This window comes from Oncorhynchus mykiss, chromosome 4, assembly GCF_013265735.2.
Source record: "Oncorhynchus mykiss isolate Arlee chromosome 4, USDA_OmykA_1.1, whole genome shotgun sequence".
Lineage (NCBI taxonomy): Eukaryota > Metazoa > Chordata > Actinopteri > Salmoniformes > Salmonidae > Oncorhynchus > Oncorhynchus mykiss.
The window spans coordinates 24902589-24916944 of NC_048568.1; the positions used below are offsets into that span (position 1 = coordinate 24902589).

Genomic DNA, 14356 nt, shown 5'->3' on the forward strand with positions numbered 1-14356 from the left:
AATGGCCAAAAATGAATAACCTGTCACCATCTAATCACTATTGGCTCAGGTATTACCCCAGCACTGTAATATGTGCAGTATCAGGACATTGTCACAATCAAGACTAAACGTTGTACTGATATTGTAATGTACATCTGTCTGATCGGAGTATTTTGTTTGTGTGTGTCCCCCAGGTCTTCAAAGAGGACATGTCCCCTCTGAGGCAGGATGTGTGTGAGGTGAACGAGCTGTCTGGTGAGCTGGCTCCTCTGGATGTCCAGCTGTCCTCCATCTCCTCCAGACAACTGGACAACCTCAACATGCGCTGGAAACTACTACAGGTGGGCAATGCGTGTCACGCATAAAACCTTCCCCCCTTTACAGGTGGGCAATGGATGTCATGCCTAAAACCTTCCCCCCTTTACAAGTGGGCAATGCATGTCATGCCTAAAACCTTCCCCCCTTTACAGGTGGGCAAAGGATGTCATGCCTAAAACCTTCCACATTTTACGGGTGGGCAATGGGTGTCACACCTAAAACCTTCCCCCCTTTACAGGTGGGCAAAGGATGTCATGCCTAAAACCTTTTACATTTTACAGGTGGGCAATAGGTGTCACGCCTAAAACCTTGCCCCTTTTACAGGTGTGCAATAAGTGTCACGCCTAAAACCTTGCCCCTTTTAAAGGTGGGCAATAAGTGTCACGCGTAAAACCTTGCCCCTTTTACAGGTGGGCAATATGTGTCACGCCTAAAACCTTGCCCCTTTTACAGGAGGGCAATAGGTGTCACGCCTAAAACCTTGCCCCTTTTACAGGTGGGCAATAAGTGTCACGCCTAAAACCTTGCCCCTTTTACAGGTGGGCAATAAGTGTCACGCCTAAAACCTTGCCCCTTTTAAAGGTGGGCAATAAGTGTCACGCCTAAAACCTTGCCCCTTTTACAGGTGGGCAATAGGTGTCACGCCTAAAACCTTGCCCCTTTTACAGGTGGGCAATGGGTGTCACGCCTAAAACAAGCTCCCTTTTATGTGCCACGAGAAGAGGTGTCACAGCTACAACCCTCCTCCCGTTTAGGAGTTGTCATACTTGGATGTAGGTGTCACAACTAACATGTCCCTCCTTTTAGGAGCCATCTTATTCTCCCCTCTGCTTGTCTGTACACTCATGTTTATTGTCCTTCAATGTCATACTAGCTCTCCTACTGTCTTGTAATCATGTATTTCTGTCCCTCTCTTTTCACCTGTTTGTTCTTGTTCTTTCTCTCATTATTCCTTCCCTCCTCTCTCTGTCTGTCAGCGCGCTGCAGCTCAGACACACCGTGAGGGAAGGGGAGAGGTGGCCCTCCACTTGTCTGCCTCTACAGGGGCCTTATTTCTGTATTGGTACTGTTTACTTCTGTCACTGTAGATCAAATTCACCCTGCCCCTCTTTTGATCGCTTGGTTTAATCTGATTTGGGACACGCTCTGTGTTTTTGGGGCTGGGCAGGATTCACCCCTGGTGGTTTTGACTCACAGAGAGTTTTGTGTGTGTGCGTCCGTCTCCTCTTGTGTGATCTAAATTTCCCTTAGATATGTCAGTCCAACCCATCTCTATGGTGTTGGTGTCCTTCCTCAAGGTTCCAGTGCTTTAGCATTGTATGATCTGTGTCCTGGTCCAGCTTAATGATGGCTGGGATCAGAACCCTACTCTAACACCCCTCAGGCTCAGTTGTCACTGTAGTGCTTGAATCAATCTGGGTTTGTACTGCATGTATGAGTGGGCTTGACCGTGTTTGTGAGAGAGATACAAGAGACAAATAAAGAAAGAGAGAGATCCTTCTCCATACCCCCCACCCCTGGCATTACCATGCAGGAGTCGATGATGACCACTGATATAGGAAGCCACTTTGATCTGATCAAACAGAAGGGCACACAGCAGGACTCAGACCCCAGTCGCCAGTCACCCCATAGAGATTCACTGGGGTATGATGAAACTGTGGAAGCCAAGTCTCCTGGTTCCCTGTGTAGAGACAGCCTTATTTCCTCCCTGTAGGGAGGATGACTGAGTCACTGCTCACAGTGAGGACACTCAGCAACACACACACACAGCTGGGCCGGTCGATATAGAGCTGGCGGGGTGCAGATGTGTGTGTAACGCTCTCTCTCCTCTTTCTGGTGTGCAGGTGGCCGTTGAGGAGAGACTGAAACTCCTTCAGGAAGCCCACAGAGACTTTGGCCCGTCCTCCCAGCACTTCCTCTCCAGTGAGTAGCCAATGACTGCCCTTGATATGTAATACAGCCTACGAATGTCTTGGCGGTAGCCTATCCATGATGGGGGAGGAATTTCTGTCAGTTTTGCTGCTGTTCTTTTTGTCAGGGTTGTTTTGATGTCAGCCATCATCCACTGCCTCCTATACACACTCACACAGACAGACACACACAGACACACTCACATAGACAGACACACACACACAGACACACTCACACAGACACACACATACAGACACACTCACACAGACACACACAGACACACACAGACACACTCACACAGACAGACACACACAGACACACTCACACAGACAGACACACACAGACACATTCACACAGACAGACAGACACACTCACACAGACACACTCACACAGACAGACACACACAGACACACTCACACAGACACACACATACAGACACACTCACACAGACACACACATACAGACACACTCACACAGACACACACAGACACACACAGACACACTCACACAGACAGACACACACACACAGACACACTCACACAGACAGACACACACAGACACATTCACACAGACAGACAGACACACTCACACAGACAGACACACACAGACAGACACACTCACACAGACAGACAGATACACTCACGCAGACACAATCACACAGACACACTCACACAGACAGACAGACACACAGACACAATCACACAGACACACTCACACAGACAGACACACACAGACACACACAGACAGACACACACAGACACACTCACACAAACACACTCACACAGACACACTTACACAGACACACTTACACAGACACACTCACACAGACAGACACAGACACACTCACACAGACACACACAGACACACACAGACACACACAGACACACTCACACAGACAGACAGACACAGACACACTCACGCAGACACAATCACACAGACACACTCACACAGACAGACAGACACACAGACACAATCACACAGACACACTCACACAGACAGACGCAGACAGACACACACAGACACACACAGACAGACACACTCACACAGACACACTTACACAGACACACTTACACAGACACACTCACACAGACACAATCACACAGACACAATCACACAGACACACTCACACAGACACACTCACACAGACACACTCACACAGACACAATCACACAGACACACTCACACAGACACACACACACAGACACACTCACACAGACACACACACACACACACACACTCACACAGACAGACACACACACACAGACACACTCACACAGACACACACACACAGACACACACAGACACACTCACACAGACACACTCACACAGACAGACAGACACAGACACACTCACGCAGACACAATCACACAGACACACTCACACAGACAGACAGACACAGACACACTCACGCAGACACAATCACACAGACACACACAGACAGACAGACACACAGACACAATCACACAGACACACTCACGCAGACAGACACACACAGACACACACAGACAGACACTTACACAGACACACTCACACAGACACAATCACACAGACACAATCACACAGACACACTCACACAGACAGACACACACAGACACACACACACAGACACACTCACACAGACACAATCACACAGACACACACACACAGACACACTCACACAGACACACACACACAGACACACACAGACAGACACACACACACACTCACACAGACAGACACACACACACAGACACACTCACACAGACACACTCACACAAACAGACACACTCACACAGACACACATAGACACACACACAGACAGACAGACACAGACACACTCACGCAGACACAATCACACAGACACACTCACACAGACAGACAGACACACAGACACAATCACACAGACACACTCACACAGACAGACACACACAGACACACACACACAGACACACTCACACAAACACACTCACACAGACACACTTACACAGACACACTTACACAGACACACTCACACAGACACAATCACACAGACACAATCACACAGACACACTCACACAGACACACTCACACAGACACAATCACACAGACACACTCACACAGACACACACACACAGACACACTCACACAGACACACACACACACAGACACACACAGACAGACACACACACACACTCACACAGACAGACACGCACACACAGACACACTCACACAGACACACACACACAGACACACACAAACAGACACACTCACACAGACACACACAGACACACACAGAGTCAAGCAGGCTGTTTGCAGGCCACAAGGTTCTTTACTCTTGAATAATTCAAGGCTTAATTACAACTCTCCTCTGACTTCCTCTAGTTATTCTCCTCTCAGACCAGAGTGGTCATTAACCAGGAAGAGAATGAGGGAGGGAGGGGGGAGGGAAGAGACGAGGTGGGATAGAGGGCAGAGAGTGAGAACATTAGGAACAGACAGAGAAAGCCAGACTCTACCTCTCCCTCCTTCCATCCCCATTTACAAAATGTATACACCCCAGGAATATTGTTTTTCATGACTATGTCCCCTTCCTCTCTCCATCTCATATGCAACCCCTCTTTTATCTACCCCATTTGGCTTTGACATGGATCCAAAATGTCCTCTGTATGATAACAGGATGGGATGGGGAGGAAACTGAGCCGCTTCGTGTCCATAGACTTGAGTGGTGCTGACAGCTGAGTTACTGTACCAGACAAGATGCCATTTTGACAAGATGACATTCTGGCGCTCCTTTCATCTCTGATACAGTAGATATTAAAATACTATGAAAAGGAATGGTAGATTATTATGAAAGTGTCCGTCTGTCCGCCCATCCATCCATCCATCCATCCATCCATCCATCCATCCATCCATCCATCCATCCATCCATGAATGAGCATTCACCCTCCATCTACAGTGGCTTGCGAAAGTATTCACCCATCTTGGCATTTTTCCTATTTTGTAGTTTTACAACCTGGAATTAAAATAGATTTTTGGGGGTGGGTTGTATCATTTGATTTACACAACATGCCTACCACTTTGAAGATACAAAATATTTTGTGTTGTGAAACAAACAAGAAATAAGACAAAAAAAATAAAAATTGAGCGTGCATAACTATTCACCTCCCCAAAGTCAATGCTTTGTAGAACCACCTTTTTGCAGCAATTACAGCTGCTAGTCTCTTGGGGTATGTCTCTATAAGCTTGGCACATCTAGACACTGGGAGTTTTGCCCATTCTTCAAGACGAAACTGCTCCAGCTCCTTCAAGTTGGATGGCTTCCGCTGGTGTACAGCAATATTTAAGTCATACCACAGATTGTCAATTGGATTGAGGTCTGGGCTTTGACTAGGCCATTCCAAGACATCCTACATGCCTTTTGGCGAATACCAAACGTGTTTGCTTATTTTTTTTCTTTGAGCAATTGCTTTTTTATGGCCACTCTTCTGTAAAGCCCAGCTCTGTGGAGTGTACGGCTTAGTGGTCCTATGGACAGATACTCCAATCTCCACTGTGGAGCTTTGCAGCTCCTTCAGGGTTATCTTTAGTCTCTTTGTTGCCTCTCTGATTAATGCCCTCCTTGCCTGGTCTGAGTTTTGGTGGGCGGCCCTCTCTTGGCAGGTTTGTTGTGGTGCCATATTCTTTCCTTTTTTTAATAATGTATTTAATGATGCTCCGTGGGATGTTCAAAGTTTCTGATATTTTTATATAACACAACCGTGATCTGTACTTCTTCACAACTTTGTCCCTGACCTGTTTGGAGAGCTCCTTGGTCTTCATGGTGCCGCTTGCTTGGTGGTGCCCATTGCTTAGTAGTGCTGCAGACTCTGGGGCCTTTCAGATCAGGTGATTATTTAAACTGAGATCATGTGACACTTAGATTACACACAGGTGGACTTTATTTAACTAATTATGTGACTTCTGAAGGTAATTGGTTGCACTTATTTAAGGGCTTCATAGCAAAGGGGGTGAATACATATGCACGCAACACTTTTCAGTTTTACATTTTGGAATATTTTGTGTATGTCCATTACATGAAATCCAAATAAAATTCCATTTAAATTACAGGTTGTAATGCAACAAAATAGGAAAAATGCCAAGGGGGATGAATACTTTAGCAAGGCACTGTATCCCTACATCCCTCCAATTATCCCTCCATCCATCCCTCCATCTATCCCTCTGTCTAACACTCCTTCTATCCCTCCCTCCATCTATCCCTCTATCTAACATTCCTTCTATCCCTCCCTCCATCTATCCCTCTATCTAACCCTCCACCCATTCATTTTTTTCTCCATACAGCGAATATGCAGGCAGTGTGTGTAGGTTAGGTGTATACAGGGGAGGGAAAGGCTTCCATCAACTTCTGAGCGCCTCTCTGTGAATGGCTTACGACAGATCATTTTCCTCTCTGTGAATGGCTTACGACAGCTCATGTTCCTCTCTGTGAATGGCTTACGACAGCTCATGTTCCTCTCTGTGAATGGCTTACGACAGCTCATGTTCCTCTCTGTGAATGGCTTACGACAGCTCATGTTCCTCTCTGTGAATGGCTTACGACAGCTCATGTTCCTCTCTGTGAATGGCTTACGACAGCTCATGTTCCTCTCTGTGAATGGCTTACGACAGCTCAAGTTCCTCTCTGTGAATGGCTTACGACAGCTCATGTTCCTCTCTGTGAATGGCTTACGACAGCTCATGTTCCTCTCTGTGAATGGCTTACGACAGCTCATGTTCCTCTCTGTGAATGGCTTACGACAGCTCAAGTTCCTCTCTGTGAATGGCTTACGACAGCTCATGTTCCTCTCTGTGAATGGCTTACGACAGCTCAAGTTCCTCTCTGTGAATGGCTTACGACAGCTCATGTTCCTCTCTGTGAATGGCTTACGACAGCTCATGTTCCTCTCTGTGAATGGCTTACGACAGCTCGTAAAGTCTTATGTCATCACATTTGACAGCTTTTATTGTCCTGTCAGTCTGTTGGTTGTTTTTGGGCTTTGAAGATCAGCTAACTCATCCGCTTTCCTTCTTTCCGTTTGTTCTCCCCTTTGTCTGTGAAGTCTAAAAATAACATGCCATTGGAATATATTAAACAGCTATTATTAAGAGGACGCAGCCCCTTCTCACAGATAGAGCCATCTTAACTCGCTCCAACTGTCCAATAGTTATGCACATTACTTTTTACATTTCATGCACAGTGGGAATGTTATTTGGAGAAAAGTCCATTACGTTATGGAGCTATTAGTGGATATTTGCGGAAGCAGTCGACTCGGGAGACTAAATAGATTATTGTGCTGCAAATAACGCTGTGTTTTTGATGGTATGTTTTTTCTCCACAGCCTCTGTGCAGCTCCCGTGGCAGAGAGCCGTGTCTCAGAATAAGGTTCCATACTACATCAAGTGAGTTCTACTGTACTGACTGGTAACATACTGATTATGTATGCTAGACGAATCACTTTCTTTATGCTTATTTTATGGTAAGTATTTGCATAACAATGGTTGAAACGGCTGTGTGTGTGTTTTTATGTACGCATGTGTGGTTGGTTTTACTTGTGAGCGTGTATGAGTGCATGATTCTACTCATACTCAGTTTTCCAGTTGAATTCTTGGAAGTTTCCACTGTTGTAATGTTGAATTTGAGGTGATTTTAGGTGTCATGGCTACTGTTGCTCATTCATTTAGCTGGGGGACTTTTCAACTGGCACAATACCTGTGATAATGCCTAGGTATTCATGGACTCCATTATCGTAGTACAATAGCAGAGATATTGCTGCTTAAGATCACATTTCCCATTGTAATAAATTCACAGTCAAGCAGCACAGCAGACAGTGTGTCCATTTAAAAGGCAGATGGGGAGAGAGAGGTTTGTGCTGATGGCTACTCAGTATGGCTTTCAAAGTGTCTCAATGCACCTTGGACACATGTTAAGAGAGAGAGAGAGACAGAGAGTGACAGAGAGAGTTAAAGGGAGGGAGACAGGTGGACAGAGAGAGTTAAAGGGAGAGAGACAGGTGGACAGAGAGAGTTAAAGGGAGGGAGACAGGTGGACAGAGAGAGTTAAAGGGAGAGAGACAGGTGGACAGAGAGAGTTAAAGGGAGGGAGACAGGTGGACAGAGAGAGTTAAAGGGAGAGAGACAGGTGGACAGAGAGAGTTAAAGGGAGGGAGACAGGTGGACAGAGAGACTTAAAGGGAGGGAGACAGGTGGACAGAGAGAGTTAAAGGGAGGGAGACAGGTGGACAGAGAGAGTTAAAGGGAGGGAGACAGGTGGACAGAGAGAGTTAAAGGGAGGGAGACAGGTGGACAGAGAGAGTTAAAGGGAGGGAGACAGGTGGACAGAGAGAGTTAAAGGGAGGGAGACAGGTGGACAGAGAGAGTTAAAGGGAGGGAGACAGGTGGACAGAGAGAGTTAAAGGGAGGGAGACAGGTGGACAGAGAGAGTTAAAGGGAGGGAGACACGTGGACAGAGAGATGGTGGTAACTGAGAGAAAGAAACGGAGAGAGAGGGATAAGAAAAAATAGTGATTCATATGAAAGGAGGATGGGTGAGAGATGGGGCTAGGATGAAGGGGTGATAAGGAGGTAGAGGTACAAAAGACAGGTTGTGAGAGAGATGAGAGAGAGATACTGAGTGAGAGAGGGAGACATCCCTGTAAACAGCTGATGTTTGTTTACCCCAGGAGCTTTGCACTGGAAGGGATCTGAGATGAAAGGGCGAGAGAAGATGGGAGGAGAGATGAGGACAGGTTTAGAACTCTGGTATCAACAACAGCTGTCTCTGATCACAGGTGTTGGCCCTCCTCGAGTGGCTGACCATTGAACCCGGGCCCTCCCTCCACAAACACACACAGACACGCCATATGTCCCTTCCTTGCCTCTGTATTACGTAGCACTGCAACTCCACCACAGGTTTTGCTGAGCCCCACTCACACTTTTTCTGAGTGACCCTTTAAGAAGGGAAAAGAGAAAGGGAAATCGGCCTATTGAAAGCCTCCCTCCATCTCCAACACTGTGAGGCTTTCATCTCATTTAAATGGACGCCACCGCCGGGAGCTACAATACTAAGCTATTGCCACTGTTGGGATTAAAAATCTCTCAAATCTCTTTGACTGCCCTCCCTGACCCCTCTGAGGGAATTCAAAAACGTTGCCTTGGCCTTCACAGGGCTAATCGTAGGTCACTTACAGTGCAGTGACATTACTGTGACTCCAACATCAGGCTTTGACACATTCATTAGACTCTGGGCCCCCCGCCTCTCTCTCTAGCTCATGCTATTTCTCGTCCGCCCGACCGCACAAAGGCCTCTGTGCTACCCCCCCTCCCTTCCATGGGAACAGCGACACACTGGTGAATCAAATGGCTAAACATGGAAGCCTCGCCACCCGCCGCTCTGTCACCCCAGTTGACCTCCAGCTGACCTCTGGCATTTCAGCGGGCTCAGATTTTCAGAACGCTGTCAGGGTGAAATATTGGACTGCCGCTCTTTTCTGCCAACATAAGAGCTAGCTTGAAACTTCCCATCACACTCTGTGGTGGGTGTCTGTGGGTGTGGGTGTCTGTGGGGGTGGGTGTCTGTGGGTGTGGGTGTCTGTGGGGGTGGGTGTCTGTGGGGGTGGGTGGTTCAGTTGTGGCTCAGTTGGTAGAGCATGGGGCTTGCAATGCCAGCGTTGTGGGTTCGATTCCTACGGGGGACCAGTATGAAAATGTATGCACTCACTACTGTAAGTCACTCTGGATGTGAAATGTGAAAATGTGTGTGCCTGTCAGGATGTCTTTGTTGTGTTTGCATCCACATTGACTCATCGAATTACTTTCATTAAGTTGCTACAATTCAAAGGGTTGAAACGTTTTTCAAATGCAGAGTAGAAGAGGAGAGAAAACATGATCAAGTTTTGAGGGGAGGAGGAGAAGAGGAATATATCAAGTGGAGAATGCAGGCACTCTGGTTGGAGATTAGTCTGGCAGAGGGACTGTCACGGAGAGGCGGGAAAAGTGTCTCTGAGTCGCAGATATTTCCCTGCTTCTATCCCTTATATTTTAAAATGTCATCATTCATCGACTGCTCATGATTATTCATGAACATGTCCTGCCTGAGAGACATAGTCCTCCTCAGGAGAAAGATGCTGTGACTTGCATGTCTCTGTGACTCTGTCTCTGGGAGTTTATGAAGCGTCACTTCCCAGAGGATAGCTCAGTGTTTTGCCTAGCTTTCCATGAACTGAGGCTCACCGCCTATACCCTTGGTTCCAATTTTTGGGATGACTGCCCTGGATGTTGGGTTTTGGGGCATTTACATTTGCATTGCATCCCATTTTTATATACTGTATATATATTCATACAGTTGCAAGAAAAAGTTTGGACCTTTTGGAATCACCTGGATTTCTGCATTGATTACTGTGGTCTGATCTTCATCTCAGTCACAATAATAGACAAACACAATCTGACTAAACTAATAACACACAAGCAGTTGTATTTTTCACATTTTTATTGAAGACATTGAGTAATCATTCAGAGTGCAGGCTGTAAAAAGTACGTGCACCTCTGCGTTAACGACTTCTCCAAAAGCTATTTGGAGTCAGGTGTTTCAATTAAGGAGATGAGATTGGAGGTGTGGGTTGGACAGGTGCCCTGCCCTCTTGGAACTCTTGTCATTTTTGGAGAAAAAAAACGTTCCCGTTTTAAACAGGATATTTTGTCAGGAAAAGATGCATATAATTGACAGGTTTCGATAGAAAACACTCTAACGTTTCCAAAACTGTAAAGATATTGTCTGTGAGTATAACAGAACTGATGTTGCAAGCGAAAGCCTGAGAAAAATCCAATCCGGAAGTGCCCCAGGTTTTGAAAGCGCTGCGTTCCAATGACTCCCTATTCAGCTGTGAATGTACCATCAACGAGCTTACGCTTTCTACGTATTCCCCAAGGTGTCTACAGCATTGTGACGTAGTTTTACGCATTTCTGTTGAAGAATAGCCGTATGGGGGCACATTGCGTAAGTGGTCACATGGTGGCTCCGAGAGAGATTCTCGCGTAAAGTACAGAGGTAGCCATTACTCCAATCGGTCCTAGAGAAAAAGGAATTGTCCCGACGGATATATTATTGAATAGATATTAGAAAAACACCTTGAGGATGGATTCTAAACAACGTTTGCCATGTTTCTGTCGATATTATGGAGCTAATTTGGAGAAAAAAATTGCCGTTGTGGTGACCTCAATTTCCGGGCGATTTCTCAGCCAAACGTGAAGAACAAACGGAGCTGTTTCGCCTACAAAAATTATCTTTTGGGAAAAAATGAACTTTGGCTATCTACCTGGGAGTCTCGTGAGTGAAAACATCTGAAGTTCATCAAAGGTAAACGATTTAATTTGATTGCTTTTCTGATTTCCGTGACAAGGTTGCTTGCTGCTAGCAAGGCATAATGCTATGCTAGGCTATTATAAACGTACACAAATGCTTGTCTAGCGTTGGCTGTAAAGCATATTTTGAAAATCTGAGATGACAGTGTGATTAACAAAAGGCTAAGCTGTGTCTCAATATATTTAATTTGTGAATTTCATGAATATTTCCTAGGGATATTTATGTCCACTGCGTTATGCTAATTAGTTTCAGGTGATGATTACGCTCCCGGATGGGTAGTATCAAGATTAAATAAAGGCTGCACAAAGCCTGGTTACTGACAAGTCTGTTCTTCTCCAGAAAGATTGGTTAGTGTGAAGAATGCCTGGATCCCAACAACTTTCACGGGACCTTAGAAGACGCATTATAGAGATGCATGAAGCGGGAAAAGGTTACAAAAGCATTGCTAATGACCTTGGTGTTCATCCATCCACGGTGAGACAAAATGTCTACAAATGAAGAAGATTCAGGACTGTTGCTACTCTCCCGAGGGGTGGCGTCCTGCGAAGATCACTCCAAGAGCACAAACGGCAATCCTGAAAGAGATGAGAAAGAACCCAAGGGTAACAGCAAAATACCAGAAAACTCTACAAACAACGATAGTCTTTGTTCAGGTGTCCACTATCAGAAAAACACTGAACAACAATGGTGTTCATGGATGGACACCACCAAGGAAACCACTGCTGTCTAAAAAAAACATTGCGGCACGTCTCAAGTTTGCCCAAGACCACCTGGATGTTCCACAACACTTCTGGGAAAATGTGCTGTGGACAGATGAGACAAAAGTTGAACTTAAAAGTTGAACGCTATGTGTGGAGGAAAAAGGGCACTGCACACCAACACCAAAACCTCATCACAACTGTGAAGCATGGTGGAGGGAGCATCATGGTTTGTGGCTGCTTTGCTGCCTCATTGCCTGGACACCTTGCAATCATTGAGGGAACAATGAATTCAAAAGTGTATCAAGACATTTTACAGGAGAATGTCAGGGCAGCAGTCCCTGACCTCAAGCTTAAGAGAGGTTGCACCTTGCAATCATTGAGGGAACAATGAATTCAAAAGTGTATCAAGACATTTTACAGGAGAATGTCAGGGCAGCAGTCCCTGACCTCAAGCTTAAGAGAGGTTGGGTGATGCAACAAGACAATGACCCAAAGAACACAAGTAAATCAACTAAAGAATGTCTGAAAAATAAGAATATTTGTGTTTTTGAATGGCCAAGTCAGAGTCCTGACCTTAACCCAATTGAGATGCTGTGGCATGACCTGAAGAGGGGTGTGCAATCAAATGTCCTCCTCAACGTTGTGCAAGTCTTATAAGCAGCTACAGGAAACGTTTGGTGGATGTTGTTGCTGCTGAAGGAGGATCTACAAGTTACTAAATTCAATGGTTCACTTACGTTTTCCAGCCTGCACTGTCAATGATTATTCAATGTCATCAATAAAAATTTGAAACGTACAACTGTTTGTGTGTTATTAGTTTAGTCAGATTGTGTTTGTCTATTATTGTGACTTAGATGAAGATCAGTTGAAAAATGAAAGGAGAGCCGCACACTCTAGTAGCTCAGATGCGATCATTTAATAACCTAATAAACAACGTTTCGACAGACAAGCTGTCTTCTTCAGGGTATTATGACAAACACTGCGGGTTGACTAGTTGATATAGTGTCAAAGGACACACACAGGTGTCTGTGATCATGGCCGGGTGTGGCCTGATATCGTTGGTTAATTCTCAGATATAAAAATTCAAAACAAACCGAGAGATCTTTTTCTAAGACCGTCTCGCAAAAAGAAGCATTCTTGCGTTCTAACTACCCTTTATTCAAATTGCTCTGAACAAATTAAGGGAATCGTTCACAAACATTGGCTCGTTCTAAAATCTGATGATAGTATCGGTAATGTGTTTTCGGACCTTCCCTTGGTCGTATTCTCGCGGGGCAGAAATCTCAGAGATCAATTGGTACACTCTGATTTACCATCCCAAGATATCCCTGCACAACGTATTTGCGCCCCTACTGGATGGAAAAGTGTACAACCCTACAAGTGTAATGGCTGTGCTCAATGCAATGGCACTTATAAATATAGATATTTCAAACACCCCCAAACAGGGAAACAGATCCTAATCAAAGGTGTCATCACGTGCGCCACTAAGGCAGTTATTTATCTTATAACTTGTCCTTGTGGTAAAAATGATGTGAGTAAAACAAAGCGCAATATTAAAAGTACGAATCTCAGAGCATCGTAGCATCGGTGCAAAAACTCAACTTACCCTCATTTTCGTCTCTACGTTATATCGGCATCGATATTGTCACCCTCCCTTTGAGAGGGGGTGACCTCGACAATTTATTGTTAAAACGAGAGGCTGCTTGGATTTTTTATTTAAAGACCCTTGCTCCCTTCGGTCTCAACGTAGACTTTGATCTGAAGTCATTCTTGTGATTTTGCTTTTGTAAATGTTTGTAGGCGTATGTAGCCAAATTGTATCTATGATCGTACGCTATCCTTTCATGTTTTTGATATGTTATTTTTATATCTGAGAATTAACCAACGATATCAGGCCACACCCGGCCATGATCACAGACACCTGTGTGTGTCCTTTGACACTATATCAACTAGTCACCCCGCAGTGTTTGTCATAATACCCTGAAGAAGACAGCTTTTCTGTCGAAACGTTGTTTATTAGGTTATTAAATGATTGCATCTGAGCTCCTAGAGTGTGCGTCTCTCCTTTCATTTTTCAAGTGTTGTACTCCGCTAG

General features: G+C 45.3%; 1 protein-coding gene across 10 annotated transcripts in view; it reads left to right on the forward strand.

The window, feature by feature from the left end:
* utrn (utrophin) overlaps window positions 1–14356 on the forward strand; it is a 341113-nt gene that overhangs the window by 254564 nt on the left and 72193 nt on the right. For all 10 annotated transcript variants that reach the window (XM_036975991.1, XM_036975995.1, XM_036975989.1 and 7 more), the window contains 3 exons: window positions 174–320; window positions 2142–2220; window positions 7542–7602. In XM_036975991.1, the coding sequence (XP_036831886.1) occupies window positions 174–320; window positions 2142–2220; window positions 7542–7602 (287 nt within the window). The remainder of the gene's footprint in view (window positions 1–173; window positions 321–2141; window positions 2221–7541; window positions 7603–14356) is intronic.